Source organism: Pipistrellus kuhlii, unplaced genomic scaffold, assembly GCF_014108245.1.
Source record: "Pipistrellus kuhlii isolate mPipKuh1 unplaced genomic scaffold, mPipKuh1.p scaffold_m20_p_7, whole genome shotgun sequence".
NCBI lineage: Eukaryota > Metazoa > Chordata > Mammalia > Chiroptera > Vespertilionidae > Pipistrellus > Pipistrellus kuhlii.
This window is the reverse complement of record NW_023425573.1, coordinates 34,939,402-34,963,262: the sequence shown is the minus strand read 5'-3', so window position 1 is coordinate 34,963,262 and position 23,861 is coordinate 34,939,402. Positions and strand designations below refer to the sequence as shown.

At 41.1% G+C, this 23,861-nt stretch overlaps 1 protein-coding gene across 1 annotated transcript in view; it reads right to left on the bottom strand.

The window, feature by feature from the left end:
• Positions 1–23,861, bottom strand: part of PDE11A (phosphodiesterase 11A) — a 265,912-nt gene that overhangs the window by 17,355 nt on the left and 224,696 nt on the right. Inside the window, exons 18-20 of the mRNA XM_045575416.1 lie at positions 18,354–18,417; positions 13,383–13,457; positions 9,695–9,778 (exon numbers count right to left, since the gene is read on the bottom strand). Of these exons, the coding sequence (XP_045431372.1) occupies positions 9,695–9,778; positions 13,383–13,457; positions 18,354–18,417 (223 nt within the window). The remainder of the gene's footprint in view (positions 1–9,694; positions 9,779–13,382; positions 13,458–18,353; positions 18,418–23,861) is intronic.

Below are 23,861 nucleotides of genomic sequence, written 5' to 3'. Positions count from 1 at the left end.
ACCTAGTTTTGCCACCATCAAGTCAGGTCACAGTGACCTTTCAGGGTTTTGCTTTCCTCAGCAGGTCTGCTTCCAGTTAAAACATGTTAGCATTAACAACAGCATGCTGCTTCTGTTTAAGGCGACCCAATAACCACCTGAGACTGACATAATGTGAATGCTTGCACACACATCTCAGGTGGTTGAACTGGAGCCCAGATGTGACAGCAGAAAGAATCTAAGTTGTGTTACTTAATATCGGTATATTCTTGGGCAGGTTATAGAAACTCTGCAGTCTTGGTTTTCACATCTGAAAAGGGAGTTAAGAATAGTATATAAGTTGGTATTGCTAAGAGAATTAAATCAGATAGTGCTGGTAAGTCAGTCTCGTGCCTGGCACATAACGTAGAAACTGCTCAAGAAATGCTGTTGTTGTAGACTCGTTAAAACCCAGTGAGAGGGGCACTTTGGCTATTTTTCTCCAAATTTACTACTGAGGCTACTGAAACTGAGATGGCATATCCATTATGATAATAACAATGACTTACGTATATGGAGGGATTTAACACATAATGTTAAAGCATTTCCACATCCTTCATCCCCCTTCATCCAGACTCTTAGAAAGGTTGATATTAACTATCATCAATTCCATTTGTCCCAAAAAGAAAGTCACTTTTTAAAGGCCAGAGACCTTAAAAAAGTAGCACAGTAGAGTTACTTTAGTCAAACCTACAAGGCAAGTAAACAAAGTATTCTTACTATCCAATCACCTTAAGAAAACTTATAATGGACTTTAGGTTTTATGGGTGTGGAGGGCAGATTTGAAAGAGGAAGCTTATAAAAACAGTCTTTACTGCCTCACCTTAGGTCTCTTTTCCTATGTCTCTTTCTTTCTTTATCCTTTCCTATTTAGATTTTCCAGCTGTTCAGATCATCGATAGCACTGAGGCCACCGTTTACACAGTAAGTCAAGGGTTTGGAGAATAATTCCTGCTTTGCTATTATTTTATGGTTCCATGGTTTGGCCCTCCCTGTGTTTGCAGGAGGCATTAGTTCACATGCTGAAACTCCCCCTGATTCACTGGGGCCATTCTGCACAGCAAGTATAACCTCCTTAGTTTCTCAACTGTGAAATAAACCCAGAAATGCTAACGCCCACCACAGGGCAACTCAGAAATGGCAGGTTTTTTTGGGGCACGCTGAAAGATGCCAAGGGAAGGCAGGTTCTTCCTAACCCTGTCACCCTTTCCTGCTTCTGTCACTTCCACTCTGGCTATGTGACTGGGTAACAACTTACACATCCCTGCTCTGGCATGGTTGTGGCACTCAGTGTGGCTGAGTAACAGAGATAATGAATGCAAAGCAGTTCAATATGCTATCACAGGAAAACACAGAGTCCCAGAGGCTGGGATATCTACCTCCTGGGTGCAATGAAGGGTTTTACAGGAGCCTGCCATCTGAGCAGATTCCTAAGGTTAGAATGAGATTTTCTGCAAGAAAAGGGGAAGGTAGGCCTGGCAGATAGACCTTGTAAGTAAGGGCACAAGGATGTAGACTAAAAGAAGTTGGCTTTGAAATTCTGGCTTTGCTATGTACTAACAACTTCAAGTCCATTAGCTTCTTTAGGTTTCAGTTCCTTCATATGTAAAACTTAGACGATTAGTCATTATAGCGTTAGACATTATAGGATCGAGAATGGAGTTTTTTCTTCCTTCACAAAGTTAGGGTCAAATTTAATTGTGTATATAAAAGCAGCTTGTGAACTTTAAAGCTTACGCCCATATCCAGTGGCAAATACAGTCTGCTCCAGTCTGCATAAGGATACTCTGGTATCTATAGGACTCTGATTCTGAGCTTCTTCTCTCCAAACTCAGTCTGACAGGAGTCTCTAACTCCATTTGAGACTGGCTAACAGACTCAACTGTTGGGCTGCCATATTGGTGCTCTCTCTAGTCACATTGCCACATAGCATCTTCTTGCTAAAAGGAGGCAATGTGGCTTGAGTACTTTAATATTTTTATGGCTACAACTTAGATAATTAAATATGAGTGCTGATAGCTGAGGATTCAAATAATGCCTCCCTGAATTCTCTTAGAACACGTTGAAGAGAATCCTGAAGATTATTTGGCAATAGCATAGTAAGAATACTTTGTTTACATCCTGCTCACTTTCTAGGAGCTCAAACCATGCTGCCCCTCAAAATGAACATTAAAGTGCAGAAATTTTGAAGGGGCATTTACAGTACAAGAAAATAATCTTTAAAAGAGACTGTGATTCATGATCTGGTTTTAAAAAAATGATAATTTTCCTTCTCTATCTACCTGCCTTCGTTCTCTCCCTCCATTCTTCCCCCTTTCTTCTGAAAAGAATAAAAAAAGAGAGCACCATAAGGAAGAGGTAAATTAGTTGTTAAAATATGCTTTCTAGCCTGGCTGGTGTGGCTCAGTGGTTGAGGTGGATCTATGAAGCAAGAGGCCAGTGTTCAATTCCTAGTCAAGGTACATGCCTGGGTTGTAGGCTTGCTCCCCAGTAGGAGGTGTGCAAGAGGCAGCCAATCAATTATTCTCTCTCACCATTGATGTTTTTATCTCTCCCTCTTCCTTCCTCCCTGAAATCAATAAAAAATATATTTTAAAAAGTGCTTTCAAGAGGAACTAGGAAATAAGTAAAGGCAGTATTCCAAGCCTTGTATGAACTTGGAGTTAAATGATTTCTAGCTTCATGATTCCAAAGTAGGAACACTTTTAAAAAACAGTTATTTATGCTGGTCAGCTGGATAAGGAGAACTAGATCTTATCTTAAATTCCACCTTCAAAAGCCTTATTAGGGAGTATATTATCATTTTTTTCACTGGAGTCCAACATTTTAATATGGATTCATGATGGCAGTTTTGAGCTCATAAAATACATATGAATAGGGATGGATTAAATGCTACTGTATAAAGAAGAGGTGGTTTTAGTTGCATGAAGTAAAATCAGTGAAAGTGCATTTTAATTTTTAAAATGTATGCAGAGCTGGCTGCTTTATGAAGTAAAACTTATTTTTTAGAGGTGGAACATTACAAAATTAAGCATCCTGGCATCAGGAAGAACTTTGAGATGTAGCCAAGGCTGTGAGATGCTTCACTGGCTGCATATCTGCCTGATGCAGGAAGTGGCATGAACATCAATGCTCTTCTATGAATGAGCTCTCTGTCATTCGGCACTTCATCCCACACAGCACATAATTTTTGGATGTTTGTATCAATAACTATTAGTACTACAAGATCTGAAAAGTCTTCAAAGTGAAAAAAAATAATTTTAATCATGATAAACTTAATGTGCTTTATTGTATTATTTCTTGAAATCATACATACAATATACAATATAATTTTTGATATCTATGTATACATGCTAGTTCTCTCTATTAGATTGAATGATGACTACATTTTTCTGACAACATTGAATAAAAACAAATTTTCATGTATTTCCTAGTTGAAAAACTCAAAAGCCCTGAAAAATTCATGGCTATAAACTGGTCTTTTACATTAGAATTAAGGGCCAATTCAACCATGGTGAAAACTAAATCACTTTCTAAAAAGAAATGGCCATATACTTCTGGTTATGGATGTGAATATAATAGCGCATACTCAATGATATGTTTTTTATATTTATAGATGATAATTTAAAGTGACATCATAACCCAACTGCGTACATTCATTCCACTGCTTATGGAATGCTCACACCTGGCGCTCTGCACTGTGATTATCTTTGTGGGGAAAGGAAGTGGGGGAGGGGGAGAGGAGAGGAGGCCAAGAAGCAGGGGATCTAAAGGACGCCTTCCTCATTCAGCTTTGAGAGAGAATAACCCTCAGCTGCAGCTTGGTGTGGTGAGAAAGGGGCTTTCTAAATCCCAGAACTCTCCTGTCCCTGTTGAGAACCAAGCCTGGCTAAGTCAGGTCCTCCAGCTGTATTACAAAGCTCTTGGTGGAAACCAGATAAGGGCCATTCCATCCAATAAGGAAACAAGAATTTTCCAACTTCCCACTATCTGTTGCAGGAGCCCCATGACATTTTTATAAAGACACAATACTCTTGCTAAATTTTTCCTTCTTTAAATGGAGAGAGAGAGAGAGAGAGAGCGAGAGAGAGAGAGAGAGAGAGAGAGAGAGAGAGAGAGAGAGAGAGAGAAGGGGAGAGGGAAAGAGAGAGAAATATAATATTACTCTGGCTAGATGCTGTCCTTTTGCATTATCTACTCCAATATGAAGACTAGTTTGAGATGAGCTGAAAATCTGGTGATGTTCATAGAAAAATTAAGTCCCTCAATCCTTAACAAACAGAAGATTTATAATGCCTCTGTGCGTCATTGAAATTCTAGGTGCACTGAGGTTTGATTAAGCCGAGAGTGAAAATAAAGGGCAAAAAACGTAGCCTGTTACTTCACAGACAACTCAGTGTGACACTGGCTCATCAGCTTTCTGTTTATCCCTAAGGCTGGTGCAGCAATGGCTTCAAAGTTTGATGGTGCCTTTTTTTGTTCTTTCTTTTTTTTTTTCCTTTGTATTTTTTCTCCCTCTCCAAAGACTCTGAGCAGCAGGCTAATGGATCCCCAGCAGGGTGCAGAGACAGCGGAAAGCAGGGGAATCAGATGTCAATGTGTTCCTCCCAGACACCCTGCTAGGACAGAGCCAGCTACACAGGCTCCGGTCCGCCCCACGCACAGGCTCTGCTGGTTCCCGGCCCACTCTGGGCTCCCTCTATGCTTCCTGATTAAGATGCTGTCACAGATAAATCATGACTTCTGCCTGTTAGGACCATTTTCTTTTTTAAAGAAAAGTTTGGAACTACAAGATTAAAAAGATGAGCAAGTGCCGAAAAACAGTTTGGCTCAGTGGATAGAGCATCGGCCTGTGGACTGAAAGGTCCCAGGTTCGATTCCGCTCAAGGGCGTGTACCATGTTGCGGGCACATCCCCAGTAGGGGGTGTGCAGGTGGCAGCTGATCGATGGTTCTCTCTCATCGATGTTTCTGGCTCTCTATCCCTCTCTCTTCCTCTCTGTAAAAAATCAATAAAATATATTTTTTTAAAAAGATGAGCAAGTTCTGGAGAATTATAAATTCACCTATAAATATGGCTGGCATCTCTTCCTATTATATAACTTTTCCGAAGTTGCCTCCCCTTTATTTCTATATTTTTGTGCATTTTCTGTCAGTCACTTTCAATCAATCACTGGAGTACAGAGGTAACTTCCTGCTGCGCAGACTAGTGGAAGAGGGGGGAAGAAAAGGTTCTCCTTGTTGTATGGAGAATTATAAATTCACCTATAAATAGTCACAGAGATAAGAGTTTCAATTTTAAAGACAATGGACATCCAAAATGAACCAGTGTAGTTTCTGTGAGTCCCCATCTTGGCACACAAATAAGTAGCTCGTCAGGAACCTGGGACTAGCCATTATCTTGGCCCTTTGCTTGGAGGAGAGACCAAACTGCAATCTGGAGCGCCAGCAGAGAGTGCGTGATCTGTTTTGCCATTTGACACACACAGCCCTTTCAGAACCATGAAGTAAAATGAATGATCCAGTGAAAGTAATGAAGTCAAAGCTGTATTAAAACTGAGAAGTCTAAAAAGGACTAATTCCAATGTAAACCTGATATTGGGGGGGAGGGAGAGGAGGAGCATGGGGGGGAGACTAGTAACCTGAATCTGTGCTAGCAAGCCCAGTGTATATTCTTGATAACCTATAATTAAGTCAATGCCTCTTTCCCAGAAACTGGTCTTGCAGAACCTGTTATCTAAATACAGAGACCATAAAACTGAACAGTGCACTGCCCCAGAGGGAGGGATTATTAATGCTGGAGCCAGGCCAGACCATCAGATACAGCCTGGAGACCCCCAACATCTGTGACCTTCTTGCAAAGCTGCGAAAAGGACCAAAAGCATAATCTATATTTGCGGGACAAAGACCCCAGAAAGATATAAAAGAGAAGCCCCCTGCATGTTACTTTACTCAGATTGGGGAAGTTATTCTGCTGAGTCCGCAGGTATATTAAACAGTGTAACTCCTTTTCTCTGAAAGTGTTGCTTGGTTTTTCTCTGGTCTTCTGCAACAAAACCACGTTAGTATCTACTGCCCAGCTGCATCTCTGCCTCCCTCACCAAACTCTGGGTTTGGTCCGAGGGGGACACCCAGCATGAAGGGCCTTGCCAGACTGCTCCTCTCCACTCTGTTCCACCTGCCAGGGGATCCAGCTCTCCATGCAACATCCCCAGGCACTATGAGCTTTCTTCCCACCCGAACCTGCCCCATCTTGGGGTCAGGGCCCTGGCCATAAAAATAAATGAAAGGGACATTCTTTGTTTGGTATACATGATTCTGTACCCTTTTGCCCTCCGGCATGCTGACTTAGCAAGGCCACAGTGAATTCTCATGCTCTGTAACTGAAATCATATCATTTCAGATTTGGGATCTTTGCCACCTGCATGCTTTCCCATTTGCCTTCTGTTTATTGTTGCACTTTGATGTTCAAAATCCCAGCCTGAGCTCCTGCAGACATTTTGCCTCAGCAATTAGTGTCACATCAGTGACTCTCCTGCTTGGTGAGTCATTTCCAAAAGATTTTGTGTCTTCTCACTAATGGCGATTCTTTTCCACAGGCGGATGCCATTGCAGTGCCCACAGTTATGTAGGATTAATCAGGGGTCCTCAAACTTTTTAAAGTGGGGGCCAGATCACGGTCCCTCAGAGAGCTGGAGGGCCGGACTATATGAACTACTAATTCCTACTGTAACACCTCGGCTGCGCTCACTGCCCAAAAAACCTGGCGGGCCGGATCAGACTCCTCTGCGAGCTGCATGTGGCCCGCGGGCCGTAGTTTGAAGACGCCTGATTCTAGTTCAATGGTGAAAAATACCTCGTGTGAGATGGAACAAAATAGGGACCCTCAAAGAGGATACTTAAAATTACTCTATGAAATTTCAGTTTGTGGGCTCTTTGAAATGTTGGTTTCAAACCTTGTGAAGAATTTACAAATGAAACCCATGAGATCGTTTTTTAAAAATTAGCCATGATAAGGAATTAAAAAAAAAACACCATGGTTTTCATGCTTTGTTAACTGAGAAGATACAGCATCAGGTGTAAAATAAATTTCTTTTTAAAAATGTATTTTTTATTTATTTATTGATCTTTAGAGAAAGAGAAAGAGAGAGGGATAAAGAGAAACAATGATGTGAGGTTGGAACATTGATTGGCTGCCTTGTTGCACGCCACCTATTGGGGATGGAACCCTGACCGGGAATTGAACCACCAACCTTTTGGTACATGGGACGACATCCAACCAACTAAGCCACATTTGCCAGAGCTAAAATACACAGCTCCTTTCACACGTCTCTGTAGAATGCCCTGGCTCTTTCCATTTAGTTTAATAAGAAAAGATAATAGGAGAACTATCTAGCAGAGGTAGAGAGTCCGTCATACCAAAACTAAGTGGGGGGTGAGCAGGACACAACTCTAATTTGGTGGTAGTGCCACTAACATTTCTACATGTTAATTACCTTATGATAAAATAGCAGGTATCTAATCTTAGAGATAAGTGGCCAAGAAAAACAGATGTGAAAAGTCAGGAATAATAAACAATGTGGCTGAAACCAGTTTGGCTCAGCAGTAGAGCGTCGGTCTGCGGACTGAAAGGTCCCAGGTTCGATTCCGGTCAAGGGCATGTACATTGGTTGCGGGCACATCCCCGGTAGGGGGTGTGCAAGAGGCAGCTGGTTGAGGTTTCTCTCTCATCGACGTTTCTAACTCTCTAGCTTTCTCCCTTCCTCTCTGTAAAAAATCAATAAAATATATTTAAAAAATAAAAATAAAAAAAATAAACAATGTGATGCGGTAATATTACTCTCTAAATTCCTATTTTCAATTTAAACTTTCTTTTGAACCTAAAGATTTCAAAGTGTTTCATAGGGAGAATAAAATATGCTCAAATGATTGTGAATCAATAATGAAACAATTAAATCAACATGGAAAAGCATATGAGTGTTCTTTCCAGCATTTACTATCACTGATCACATGGGAAGGGGTGTTTACTTTGGGTTCATTCCAAAGTAGCTTTGCAGACCAGCACCAAAGACTTATCAGCTCCACAGATCCATGTCTGCATCCTCCTAAGCTTTACCTACATAAAAGAAATCTATTGCAAGAATAATTTATTCATGCCATTATAACTTAAGTGTGCATAAAAAAACTGAATATCATTAAAAAACAATTTAACACGTGCCGTCAAGGTCAGTTTAGCAACGGAAGATCTTCCTGACCCAACAGTTGCACAGCTTATTCAGAGGTACCAGGGTCCAGGATGGGAGGAGAGGACAGAAAGAAAAGAGAGTTGAGGGTCCTCTTATAATTAAAGGTACATCATTTTTGATTTTTCATCTAATCTTTCATTATTAAATAAAACTATATTCCAATTGTAATTAAAATAATCTATTTTAGATTATTTTAAACTTTGACTTTATATGATTATATATTGAATAGATAACATAAAACAAAAATCAATTTACTTTTGTTATTTATAATCATTAAAAATTGCATTTCTATCTTCAAGACAGTATTCTAAGTTTTGGGGAGTTTTTTGTTTTGTTTTGTGTGTGTGTGTGTGTGTGTGTGTGTGTGTGTGTTTAGGTTAATGTGACAGGGCTCAACAGTTCCTAAAAGTGCTAAAACCAAGTGGTAGATAAGCCTGAATCTTAATGATTGTGAGGTCCTTAAAAAACAATACTGTGTCTTTAATGGAGTTACACAGAGTGAGAAAGTAAAGCAGTTTTGCTTTCCCTGCATGTGTTTCTCATTTGAAGTTAGAAACGAAGTTCAGTCTGATTGAGCTGGGTAGGGGGTAAAGAATTTGCCAGATTTTACACATGAAAGCAAATGCTTAGAAGTGGAATTAAAAGTCAATGTACACTAAACCTTTAATGTTAACTGATGCCAGCCCTAATCCATACTCAGAAAGTGAAGTGTGCACATTCACAGCCAGGGCACTTGCTTTCTTGCCAGGAGCAGGGGCCCGAACACCAGAGCTAGAGCCATTAGCACGTCTTGCTCAGAATTCAGTGGTCTGCATGTGTCACATGCATCTCAAGACAGGGATGTTAGGATGGAAGGTGATTTACAAAACTCCATGGCCCAGACCATGGGGTCAGAGCAGAAAACGGTGATTCATGGAAACCTCATGATATTCATCATTGTAAAAAAAAAAAAAAAAAAAGATTTTCACAGCCAAATGTTTGAGAAAGTCAGAGTTAATCAAGGTTAAACATGTTTCCTTCCTGAAGGACTTCTGCCAGGCTTCAGTATTTCGATGTGCAAGGGAGTTTCCTAGTTACTGGGCCTGAGAGCCCTCTTTAAAGAGCTATCTATCTATTAGGTTGTGGCTAGATACTGTGTTCCATGGGGTACAGTTTGAGAAACAGTGAGAAAAACATTATCATCTGTGAATTATAAATGAGGGAATGGAGGCCCATGAAGATTATGTCCTCAGGTCTCAGGCTTCTAGTGCCAACTTTCTCAGGGCATGATAAAAAATCTGAGAAAAAGCACACTGTAACCATGGTTCTTAGAAACATACATACCCGAAGAGGCTCCTAAAACTAAAGTTGAAAGTATGCTACATAATGCACTCTTCTGGTCCCATCAGAGCACACAAACACCCCCATCCCCACCCCCCAAATCATGAGTACCTGGTACAGAGGCATGCAGATGCTATCGATCCACTCCAGTTGCAACCGAGGCAGTTCATCTTTCCGGTTCCGATCAAAAATAGCCTAGGAGGGGGGAGGAGAAGCTTGCTTTATCACATCCGAGAGTTTTACTGGTGCTTTGTCAAACACTTTGCCACAATGACCCAATTTTTACCAACTGAGCACTTCACAAATCACAATCAATCTTTACCCATGTTTTCCTTTCTTTTATCTATGATGAGAAATGAAATATATTCACCTCTTTTTATGAGATTTGTAAGTGAAGTTATTTGAACTTTACAGCATGCAACTCCTTGGGGCCAGTATCGGTCTCCAGATACAAGCAACTGCCACTAAATCAAGTCACCAGGTCACTGGGAACTGGGCACAAGTTTTATTGCCACCAAGCTAACGGAGGCTTTTATTTTTACAGGAAAGAGGGCGGGATAGATTAGAAAAGAGCCTTGAAAACAATTTCATCTTAAACAGGGACTATTTGTATTAATTTTTTAAGGTTGGGTGTTGATGTGGCAGTTCTGTGTGTGCTTTAATAAGGTTCTGTCTGTCATGAATAAATTCCCAATTTTTTAAATCTATCACTGAATGGACGATGTTAGGAGGTACCCATTCTCTCCCCATTCCCAGCCTTTAAACTTTATGATATTATAATGTTTAGAAAAGTTGGCTATGTTTGTGAGAAAAAGAAGTGACATATATCTATGTAGCAGATATGAAAAGGGAAACAATCAGTAGGAATTGGAGGGGTAAAATGGATTCCTTAATATTGACATTTTATGCCAGGGAGAATGTCCATTCTTTGTTTTCTTTTCTTTCTTTCTTTCTTTCTTTCTTTTCTTTTTTTTTTTTTTTTTTTTTTTAATAATATGTTTTATTGATTTTTTTACAGAGAGGAAGGGAGAGGGACAGAGAGTTAGAAACATTCATGAGAGAGAAACATCGACCTACTGGGGATGTGCCCACAGCCAATATACATGCCCTTGACCGGAATCGAACCTGGGATCCTTCAGTCCACAGAATGACGTTCTATCCACTGAGCCAAACCAGTTTCGGCCCCTCCTTTGTTTGTAAGGGCGAAGATCAGGGTCTAAGAAACAACTGACCTTGCCCCGAGTTCCTGTCTTTCCTCTAGATAGAATGTGCCATCCCTCTCATTTTGGTGTTCCATAGGTCATGAGGGGAGATTCAGGCCACCCCTTAGGAATGTAAATTGGTGCAGCCACTATGGGAAAAAGTATGGAGGTTCCTTTAAAAATTAGGAATAGAGTTATTATAGGACCCAGCAATCCCTCCTCTGGGTATCTACCTGAAAATTTTGAAATCATTTATTCATAAAGATATATATAATCCTTGATCATTGCAGCATTATTCACGGTGGCCAAGACATGGAAACAACCCAAGTGTCCTTCGATACAGGATTGGAAAAAGAAGATGTGGTACATAAATACCATGGAATACTACTCAGCCATAAGAAAAGATGAAATATTGCCATTTTTGACAATATGGATAGGTCTTGAGAATATCATGCTATGCAAATAAATCAGACAGAAAAAATCAAGATCTGTATGATCTCACTCATATGTAGGATATAAAAACAGAAAGCAAAAAAACCCAACAACAACAACAACACAGAAACTGTTTCTTTAAAGGGAAAAGTTTTTATTTGAATACTAGAGGCCTGGTGCACAACATTCGTGCACTAGAGGGGTGGGGGCCCCTCAGCCCAGCCTGCACCCTCTCACAGTCCGGGACCCCCTGGGGATGCCCTACTGCAGTGGAGGCAGGAGAGATTCCCATCACTGCCACTGCACTCGCCAGTCTTGAGCTCGGCTTCTGGCTGAGCAGCACTCCCCCTGTGGGAGCACACTGACCCCCGGGGGAAGTTCCTGCATTGAGCATTTGCCCCCTGGTGGTCAGTGCACATCATAGTGACCAGTTGTTCCGTTGTTCAGTCAATTTGCATATTAGCCTATTATTATAAAGGATAGATATGTGGCTAAGAGAAATTTGGGTTGAATTAGGTTTTACACATGAACTATGTATTTCAATTTAGTATATTATTATAACCAAATCTGGTGACACTAAAAATAAAGGCATATTAAAAAATATATACCTTTGAAAACTGGGTGGGTGTTTTAACCTATTCTGCACCTTTTAAATAAATGAAAATATACTATGTGCTCTTTTGTGACTTGCCTCTTTCACTTAGTATGTTTTCAAAGTTTATTCCTGTGGCATGCATCAGCTCTTCATTCATTGTTATTGCTGAATGATATTCCACTGTATAGATGTATTGCCTATTATTTATCCAGTTACCATTTGATGGGCATTTGGATTGTTTCCACTGTTTGGCTATTATGAATATTGCTGCTATGTAGTCTTCTGACCTTTCAGAGGTAAGCAACAGATTAAGGAGAGTTAAAATTACTAAAACTGTCTATTCTGACTTCAAGTAGGTAAAACTGTTTAAGCTAGGACTTAGTTCTGCTGCTTTTCCCTGCTTTTAAATGTGAATTTAAAAAAAGGGGGATCTTAAAATATTCAAAACTCAACATTTCCTGAGTTTCCTTGAATCTGCTATGCTGTGCCAGGCATTAAAATACCTTGCACATTTCTTGGAGCCAGTGAGTTTTTAGTTAACCATTCATTAAGAAAAAAAGAGGCTGCCTCCTCTTTGAGGCATTTGTATCTTTTGTATCCTGATGAGTAAAAATGGCACCAGCCTGAGCCTACGGTAAGCATTCTCAAATAATATTTGAATGGATATGTAAATAACAATTCAGTCAGCCAGAACCTAAATCTCCAGGAGGAACTTTTCATTTTGTAATGTTCAAAACTAGAAAATAAAATCTTCAGCACCCATTATTTACAACAGCTGCCTGTTCTAGTTTCTCAAGGCTAGGCAGCTTGCCTTTAATTATTTTTTTCTGTAATTGTATTCCATAGTACCCATGGACCACTGTGGGAAACCGCCCATTGTCTTCACTAGCAGAGAGCTGTGGACAAGGATCCCGGAATGCTGGTGACCCTTGAGCCCTGGCAAAGGTCAACACTATGCACCCACTGTTTAGTCGAGACAATGGTAGCTGAAGCAACTTCCCCACCAGACAGTCATGTAAATCCTTACTTATAGTCATGACTCACAGTCTTGTAGTCTGCCTGTTACTGGAAATTGCCTGCCTAAGGGCTATAGGTCTATCCCAAATTGAATAAAAACAATGGCTTCCTCTTGGGATGGGCTCCCGCCTGCCCCCCTCCCCCCCAATTTCCAAATTATTACTTCTTGTCTTGTCTCTTTCATTTGCATGCAGCCCCTTCTCCAGATCCTGAACCCTGAACCACACAGGACGTGGGACATTCACAGACCACATCTGAAATACCAGCTCTGGGCTCTGAGTTATTCAAATGCCACTCTGCACATTCTCTCTTGTGCCTGCTCATCCCCCTGTGGGTGCTCGGGAAATTCTTGTTAAGTAGCTCACCACTCTTAATCAGACACCTGGGAGTAAGAGTGCTTAGCATCTAAGCTTAATTAAAGTTTTAAACTTTCAGGAGTGCTTCCTTAAATCTATTCTTAATTTCCCTCTTTTCAAATTGTGGTTTGGAGTCATTATTTTTTTTAAATGTCACTCAAGAGGGTAGATGCATCATAATAAAAGGATGAGCTTACTGAAGGGGTGAGTTTGAGTTCTGATCTCTCCCGATCTCCTTGTTCGAAGAACTCACTGGTTACAAGTTCAGCCACCTGAAACATGTAAATATTTCAATTTATGGCTATGTTTATTTAACCACCATTCTAAGAAGTTATTTCTGGCTTATGTGTATGGCAATTATCTTCAACACACAATCATTTAAAAGGCTTATGAGGAAGTACATTAACCTTTTGTGTTTGAAGGTATTATAGAAATTAATCAATGAAACAGATTTCCTTTTCATCAGAAGAACCAGTGCGGTGTAATTTTAGATGCATGCCAGTAGACAATTTCCAACAGCATGTATAGCTGGCATATTTAGGATGAAGCAAATAATAAGCTAATAATACTTATTATATTATTAAAATATATTTGTTATAATAATTAGCCCACTTCCAGTTGTTTCTATGTAGATTCTTTACATTGTTGCACACTTTTAACCTGGTTGAATCTTGCTCTCACAAAGACTCCTGAACTGCCTCACCCGACCAACATCTGTGTGCATTCTGGAAGGAGTAACCCTGGGCGCACCCCTGCTTTCTGCTGGGGGAACCAGTCAAGGGGCAGGAGTAATGCTAGAGTTTCTGCTCAGACCAGTTTACAGTATGTTATGAAATAATTTGAAGATCGTAATTTGCTCTTCAGGCTGTCTGAACCTATGTACTAAAAGTGTTCAGTTATGGCAGGTTCTAGTTGGTCTGAGCACAATGAAATGACTATTCTACCCCAAACCGTAGATATTTGTCCAAAGCAAAGACCTGTTTTTTCCACTTCTCATTCACTAATGTGGATGATCAGAAGTTAGTGATCATAGTCAAGCTAAAGAACTCTTTTCTGAGTCCTATGCTTCTAAGGGTAACTTTATGGGAAACAAATTGACATACTAGGTTAAGTGTTGAACAGTTATTTGCAACAACACTGTGGTGTGCATGTAGAAAATCTCTGAGATGAGCTAGCTGGACTTACAAAAGATTGGAAGAGCAGAAACACACACACACACACACACACACGCACGCACACACACACAAAATAAAACAACAACAACAATAACAACAACAACAACATACACACACACACACACACACACACGAAAAACAAAAAAAACACACAAACCTAGACAACCTGATGTCAAGAAGACCTGGATCCCATACTAATTTTTCCCTGTTCTAGACTCTTATAAAAGGTGAGGTTCTTAGATCTGGCAAATACTTGAATGGCCTCATTTTGGTTAAGTGCATAGAATGAATATATTGAAATAATTACCTAAGTGTATCTTTTAAGAACTTTGTCAACCATAAATCATAACATTGATAAAATATAAAAACATCACACACACATACACACACACACACACAGAAATCTGAGAGTAGCAAGTATACAGTCATTTATAAAGAAATAGAATATTTAGTCAGTTCAGATTTTAAACATTTAAAAAATTCAACAGCATAAAACTAGCTGGAACTGACTAAGTTTTTCTGGGACTTGTTCCACTTCTCTGCTCTCCAGTCTCTGCCACTACCTTTCACTTCAGTGCTCAGGTCTGTGTCGTTTGTCTCTGGCCTTTTAAAGGAATAAATGGTCCCCTCAGGGCCTGGCCTTATTTACCCAGTCCCCAGCACTCCCCCTCAGATTGCTCTGAGGTGTGTCTTTTGCACCGAAGAACACAAGTGTACAATCAGGTCACCCAAGGCGGGGGTCCTCTGTAGGTGTGTAGCCTCTGGAAAGCACAGAAATTAAAACAAAATCTTGTCCTGGATCTTTCTAAAGTGGTCCTGGGTGTCCCCCCATGCATCTTTCGCAGCTCAACTTGTACCACTGTGTTCTTTGTACTTAAAAACCCAAGCAGTAACATTAAGTGGCTCCTGATTGAATTTATATTAAAGAGGGAAATTGAGATGCTAATCAGGCCTTGGGGGATCACTGGGGAAATCCACATGCTTGCAATCATGTTTGTGAGGAAGGAAAAGTAGAATAGACACCAGTAAAAACAAAAAACAAAAAACAAAACAAACCCCACAAAACTTTAAGAGGGAATTAAAAAAATAAAAAACCTTCTAGGAAATTAGAAATACATTTACGTTTTTACTTATTCTTATTTAAGTTTTTAATTTTTTTTTTTTTTTTTTAGAGAGAGAGGTAGGGAGAAAGAGAGCAAAACATCAATTGGCTGCCAGCTGCATACCCCCAGCCGAGTGTGTTCCTGTCTGGGAATGGAACTGGCAACCCTTCAGCACATTGGACAATGCCCAAACAGCTGAGCCATACCGGCTAGGACCATTTCTGTTTTTAAAAGAAGGTTCCACTGTTTCTGTTCAAATGGTTCCTAAAATAATGAAAGTGACTTTTAAAAAAGTATCTTCACCTATTCAATTTAAAGACAAACAAATGAGATCTCCAATTTAGAGGTGTGACAAGATTCTAATGGAAGCATTTGGAAAAACATGGCGTTCGGATTTATTTCCTTGAGCTCTTGAGATCCTGCATTTATCAGCAAAGTTCACATCCTCCAATTAACATAATATTTACATCAGTGACCAAGTAGACCATCTACAAGTGGCCATTGGCCTCTTTGGTCTAAATATCAAGCAGAAACTTTTTCCTTCCTAATACTTTGTCCTGTCACTTTCCTGCCCCCCAAGCGGCTCCTGCTCCTTTAGTTCCTTCTTGACATGCATTTCCCTGGGGTTTCTGAAGGCCCTGGCACATCATCCCTACCCCCTCCATTTCCAATCTTCTCTATTTTTCCTCTGGCCCCCCTAACTTTCTCCCACTCTCCACCCCTCTACCCCCCTTCCATCCCTACCATGGTGCCACCTCCCTGCCAGGACTACATTTCCCCCAATGCCTGGAAGAACCACCTACCTCTTCTCTACAGTTTATTCTCAGACTTCACTGCAAGAGAGGCCTTCCCACACTGGGAAGTGAAGGGTGGGCAGAGATGTAAAAATAAGCTCCACATCCACACCAGTTGTGTGTTTGGGGTGCATCAGAAGCTATATTTTGGGTGTATGTAGGTCTTTAACGTAGAGATTAGCAAATACCACCCAGAGATCCTGACCGTGGAGCTTGAGACCATGACTGCTAGGGCATTTGGTCATCTCCCCTGGGGAGTGAGTGAGCATGTTTTGCCTTTTGCCTGCAGGAGGAGAGTGAATCATATTTTTGATGATTAAAAGAGCAAATTGTGGTAGTCATGTTTTCAATAATTATTTCTGGCCTTTTAATTTCTGGGCACATGGAAGGATTATAGTTCCTGATTGGGCAGGGTTTTGTGACAAGTTCTGGCCAATGAATTGTTGGAGGGCGGGGGGATTTCATTTCCACTGCAAGACCCACAGTGCGTCTGCTGTAATGATACAGACGGTGGCTGCCCCGTTAGCCCATGTCCAGAATAAGGACAAAGAGGTAAGTGCCAGCCCACCCTGGATGCACACATTCAGGAGTCATTTGTCGGTTTAAACCACTGGAATTTTGGGTTTAGTGGCAACATCACCTATCCTGCTGACACGCATCATTTAAACTGCTGACTGAGGCATCCTATAAAAGGAAGCATAAACTGCTGGGAAGAATGAAGGCGTTGGAGCCTAATGTGCTCCACCATTTGCAAAGCCTCATTTTTCCCATTTGTGAAATAGGGATAATTATTGAATTAGTTTCTCGGGGCTGCCATAAATGACCACACACTTGGTGGCTTAACACAACAGAAATTTATTCTCTGAGGGTTCTGGAGGCCAGGGGTCCAACATCAGTTCACTGGACAGAAATCAAGGAGTCAGTGGGGCCACCCTCCCTCGGGAGGCTGTAGGGAGAACCTATTCTTTGCCTCTTTCACTGCCAGCATCCCTTTGTTTGTGGCTGCCTCACTCCAATCTCTGTCTTGTCCCCACATTGTCTTCTCTTCCTCTCAATGTGTAATCGCCCCGTGCCTGCCTCCTATAATGCCACAGGTGATTGGGTAAAGACACCTGGAAAATCCAGGATGATGATGATGATGATAACGATAACGATATTGATGGTCCTTAACCACATCTGCAAAGACTCCTTTTCATTTAAAGTGAAGTTTACAGCTTCCAGGGACTGGGACCTGAGATCTCTGGGTTGCCATTATTCAGCCTACTATAGTAACCACACCTACTTCAAAGTGGGTTTTGAGGATTTAAATGAGATCACACATATATGTATATAGCCATCATTTAACATTTGTTATTTACTTATTCAATCATTCAATATTAGGTATGCATTGTTATGTGAATGAATCATATTTCCCTAAAATATGAAGTCTTAAGACACCAAGTCACTATCTTAGACCTCATAGTTCACATAGTAGGTGCCTCATAAAACTTAAAGAGATATTAACCTCAAATCCTATTAGTAATCAAGAACTTAAAATTGTATAATCATGGCTTGAAAACTATTCTTGTTTTAGAACTAACAGTTTTTTGGCAGTGAAACCAGATAGTAAAGGCATAATTTTTGGGGTACAAATTAATTTGGATACTGCACACTATGGCCAAAGAGCTCTCTGATCTTGAAATAGTAATTAAAAAGAAAAATAGAACTTTTTATTTACCTCCTTGGATTTTTATCTCAGATGTAAAAAAGGGAACCTTATGCTAAAACATAATTACCTATTCAAAAACACTATTTTTGAAACTCATGCCTTAAGAAATGGTCAAAGTGTTATTTAGATTTAGTGCATTAAAAAAATTATTCCAGAGCCAGAAATATTATTAGTCAGTGGGAGCACAATAAAGGAAGGCTGGGCAATAAACTATGTGGAGCCTAAGCCTCCCGCTATTTTTTTGCACCATGTTAATACTGATGCAAATTGACTGGGGTTTCAGTGCCTGGTAGTCAGGGCTCTGGGAACATCGCGGCCCCCCCCCCCCCCCCCCCCCCCCCCGCTCCAGTCCCTCCTCTGCTGAGCCCTGCCATTAATCACCACTCGCCTGTCTCGAGATCTCCCACGGTTTGGTCACGGCTCCAAGGTCACAGGCTGTCATTAACATTGATCTGAAAAACAGAACCAAATAAAACAGCCTGAATAATCTTTTGTTGCACTGCTAAACAAACCGTCCTGGACACATAAATAAACAAAATGGAGCGGAGGTAAGCTCACATCTTTTCCTCAACAAGGGAAGCCCTGTTTGTGGTCCCCACGTTTAGCATCTCTGTCCTGAGGCTACGCGGCTCCGGAAGACAAAGCTCGAATGCTCCCCTGGCTGCCCTTTGTTTTGTCTGGAGCAGATGGAGGAAAGCAAAGCGTGCCTTTCTCTATACCTGAGGGAAGCATGCTCTGCCTAAAATAATTTGTAATGGACAAGGCTTTGTATTCTTAACTATCAGCAAGGGATTCAGTATATCATATTGTATACATAGCTGATGAATCTAATTACCAGCTATCACTGATGGATGAGAATGGAAGAAAATCCACACCAAAGATGTGAGGCACATGCTGCATTAGAAGCTCCTCTTCACCTCCAGGGAGCTAAGATATATGGGTAAGGGCCACACCGTTTTTCTCCAGCTTCCTGCCTGGCTGCAACCGTGTGTGATAAGGGTCACAAGGAGACATTCAGCTACAGCTTTCGTGAATGGGAGCATGTTAAGAAAGCACAGGAAAGATCCGAATCAGATTGTGGAAGAGCGGGTTTCTATTGGGTTTAACTGGAATTCACACTGAGCTGTGGAGAAAATGCAGAGGACAAAGTCAAATTGTAGAGAGCTCAGGGGTTTATAACTGGATATGGAGGGAAAGGGAAAAATGAAATACACTCTTTGTCCCAAATCTGCTTTCTTTGTACTAAGAGCAGCAGAAAGTGATGAAAAGTACTGACGGATCCGGGCTGGGAAATCACATCGTATCCGGCTCCTTGTGGAAGAGAGGGTGCGTTGTTACAGGTCAGAGGGCAGTCCTGATGTCAGGTGTTAACTTTCATACCCGCCGGTCCCCGGGCCTTGGAAGCATGTCTGCTTCCCAGATGGCGGAGCATGCCTAGGTGGTGGTGGGCTTTGTGCAGCTCCACCAGGAAATCCCTCCAGGGATCAAGCAGAGGGCTCACACAGGTCATTCAGAACACAGCCAGGCACACAGGCATCAGCCCTTGGGGAGCCAGGCGGTATCTAATCCCAACACCCATGTGCTAGGTAAGCACTACACAGAGACACCAGTCTGTTCTTCAAACTTGATCTTCTGTAACAAGCACTTCCACAGCCCATGGTTTGCCTGCCTCTGTACGAGGTGGTCTACCAACTAACTCCTAACTAAAGGAATACTTATCACAACCCTCTGAGGTAGGCAGACATCAGACCTCCTCTTGCTACCCTCAGATGCTTCCCGTTTTAGATTCTGCTGGTACCAGAAGGGAACATGATTGTAGGCAACGCGTTAGAATTTGCCATCTCTCTCCTGGGCAGGAAATAATCTCTCTAAACTTGCCTATTTTTACCATAGCTTAGATGATTACTTAGATTCCATCTGTTTGAGAATTTGAAACTTACTTCTCAAATTCATGTTCATATCAGCATTAATCAGTTAATCAATAAGTTCATTGTGTACGTGCTAGGTGCTGTAATGATGATAATTCTAATAGCTACCACTTATTGAGCAGCCTTACAGGTAGACATACTATTATTATCTCTATTTTACAAAGCAAACAGTGATCAGAAAGCTTGTGTGGAGAGCATCTACAGAGTTTGGACAGGTGATGGTCCAAATCTGTGGTCCCACGTGGCTGAGTGATATAGGCTGCGGGAGGTGCAGCAAGTAAACAAACCTTGATCAGGTACATGTAATTGAGTAGATTTAAAACTCACAAGAATGTTGTAAACATCTTGACCATGCCTTTACTTTGACTAGTGGAATCTGGTTATAAAATAAAGATTTGGCTTGCAGGCCATGGCGCTGTCTCTCCATCAGAGAAGCAGCGTCACACCTAGACCCAGCTTTATTCTCTTGTCTGTCTTTTCTAAATCCTTCACTGCCCCCTCTCAGGCTCACCGAACCTGGCTGTGCTGGTGCAGCACAAGCTTGCTCGATATTACAGCTAAGAAATATCAAAGCTAGGATTGATATTGATAAAGTCTGGCAAAGGACCCTCTACTTTCAATGAATACTTGGCAGTGGAGCAGAAAGACTATACAGAAAAGGAAGACAGAAAAGGGCTGGGGAGTGGGTGGAGGATGGTGGGGTGTCTGAAGCCCTTATTTGATTGGCTCTGGGAGTTAATTAAGGTTGAGGGCTCAGAGGGACTTGGTGAGGCCTTCAAGAAGAGAACTTGAGGTGGTAGATAAGGTTTGAATAAGGAGAGAGTGGAAGCAGGAAACCAGTTGACAAGCATAAGTTGATAAGGGCCTACAACAAAGAAGGGCAGGGGGAATGGAAGGGCAATAGGGTGGGAGATCCCACAGGAAGAACTGAAGGAGAATGAGCAGTTTTATTTGTTTTAATCTAGCCTCTACACCACGTTAACAGGTTTTTTTGTTTGTTTGTTTGTTTTGTTTTTTACTCCGAAGAGAGTAGGAAGGGAGTTTGTACCAACTGCTTTAGTCTCATAATTCTAGTCCAATTTACAGTTAAGGGGTGTCAACCTGCTCAGTGCGATTGGACGAATGAGTGGTCAGGCACGAGTCTCTGTCCTAGTGGGGTGGGTGAAGAAGGCAACTGCATTTAGACACCCAGCCCTCACAGCAGGTCATTTATCACACCTCTCCTCTACGGGCCAGCAGTAATTCAGTAAGGATCTTTCTTGACTTGTCTTCTAGTTTTAAAACAATTTGCAACCTAAAAGGAATAAATCTTAATTTTAAAGATGTTCAAATTCAATAAAAGGTTTCATGTATGAACTGAATTTTGCACTTACTAAACAAAAATATTCTACCTCACAATTTGCACTCTATCATTGCTTTAGACTCTGATAGTGCCACAATGATAGTGCAGTGATGGTAAGATGGAAAATACATAACTTGAGTTTTTCAATTCTGTCATTTCATGTGACCATTTGAGGAGAGGTGGTTATTTGTGTTTATATTCTAAAGCCGTGGTCAGCAAACTCATAAGTCAACAGAGCCAAATACCAACAGTACAACGATTGAAATTTCTTTTGAGAGCCAAGTTTTTTAAACTTAAACTTCTGCTAATGCCACTTCTTGAAAATAGACTTGCCCAGGCCGTGGTATTTTGTGGAAGAGCCACACTCAAGGGGCCAAAGAGCCGCATGTGGCTCGAGAGCCACAGCTTGCAGGCGGAGGCAGAGGTTTCAGGGGGCTGACTGTATACCTGGACATTCTTGGAATTAACTTACATGTATGATACATTTATAATTAATGCATAAGTAGTAATATGCAACTTCGAAGCTTTCCTGTAAATTATGTTGATACTCAATAGGAAATGTCAGCAATTGTTTATAATTCGTACCAACAATATATTTTTCTCAGGAGTATTTCATCATTGACATTGTTTACATTGCAGGCACATGGTGATGATAAAAAACAAAAACAAAAAAAACCCCTAACGTTTAGTTGGTTTTATTACTACTTTAAAATTCCCTAATAGTGCTCTCCAGAGGAGCACTCCCCATCTCGCCCCGCCTTGGTGCACATGGTCAGAGTCTAACTGCAAAAAGAGAAGGGAGGGCAGAGCTAGGGGGATGGACCTCCTGGAGCACCTCTGTTTCACATATACTTCCAGGTAGTTTATTATTTTTTTAAATTATTATTTTTTACATATGAGATCCCCTGCCAAAAGTATTTGAAAATCTGCAGGAGAACCCCCAGGTGGATATGAGGAATAAGAACTGGCATTTTAGGAGTTATGCTTAGAGGAGGCCAGGCCCAACAAAGTGGAGGTCACTTAAGAGGAGATGGCAGCTGAAGCTGGAGGGTGCTCAAAAAGAAGAATAACAAACCCAGGTCCTTGGGGGATAGTTACACATAGGTTACAGTGGGAGGTGGAAGCCTGGAAAAGAACAGAGAACAAGGACAAGGAAGAGTCAGAAAGGAAGTGGCAAGTCCAGAAGAGCAAGGCTTTGCAGAATCCAAGGCCGGAGAGAATTTTAAGAAAGGAAAAGCCAACACAAGTAGGAGCTTATGAAGAGATCAGGGAACCAGAAGAGAACAAAGGCTGTAGAATTAGATTCCTGGGAGCTGACAGATGACTTTCAAAAGGAACAGAAATCACATTCATAGGCTAAATTCCTCTATAGGGAAATGGCTAACTACTCTGTGCTGAATCTATATTTTGGAATACTATAGAGCATTAAAAGATGATGAGGTATGAACATGAAAAGAATTCCAACACATATACTCTGTTTCCCCGAAAATAAGACAGTGTCTTATATTAAATTTTTCTCCCGAAGTTGCGCTAGGTCTTATTTTCAGGGGATGTCTTATCTTTCCATGCACTAGGTCTTATTTTCGGAGGATGTCTTATTTTCGGGGAAACACGGTAGTTGAGTGAGCAAGCAAGTTCAGATTGACATGCAAATGCAGAATTATATTAAAACAGATAAATTCTTACTAGATAATGTTTTCCAATGGTTCATGTGTATGTCCATGCTTTAGAAATTATCTGGACAGTTACAACTAACTGATAGCACAGCACAGCTATGCAGCAGTGTGGGGATTAGGAGTAAAGCTCAAAGAAGAATTGGAAGTGTATTGTAATGGTTTAATTTGTTACAGAAAAATACATTTTTATATTATTTGCGGAATGAAAAGGTACTTAAAAAGAAAGAAATTGCCTTGTAAGAAGTTAATAGGAGTTGTAAGGGAAGAAGAGAACTAGGATTGGAGCTTGAGAAGAAGGTAGATTTTAGGCATGAATTTTTTGAGGAGATGGAAACCTATTTTTAGAAAAGTCATAATGGAAAAAAAAAACACAGCAGATTTTGAAAATGCAAGTAAGAGAATACAAACAACAAGGTCGGAATGCAGATGATGGTGGTGGAGGGGATGGAATTGTGACATTAGGATGGAAGTGGTGGTACTGGAAGGTTCTTCCTTGCCCTCAGGAAAGGACATAAAAAAGGTCTGTAAAGATAACAGAGAAAGAGCAATGCAGAGAGGGGTGGGGAACAGGAGGGCCCTCTGGGGAGACAGCGTGAAGAGATTGGCTGCAGGGGACAGTACAGGGGGAGCTTAAGTTCTGAAGGTGAAGGCAGAGGTTTCAGAGAGCAAACATGGGAAGGGGAGGTCTGATGGGGTCCCACTCGGGGCGATCCCAGCGGCTGTCTGCTGTGGAGCAGACACAGCAAACAATGATCCTGTCCTCACCATTCCCAGGAATAGTCAACAGCGCTGGAGTAGGAATAAGACAGCAGAAGGTTCATGATGGCTGAGGTGGGCATGGCAGAAGGCAGGAGACAGTATGACACAGAGAGAAATAGAGTCTCGCCAGCTGGTGGTTAAAATGTGCCACATAAAAATGATGGTTTTCGGCTGTCTCTTCTAAACAATCG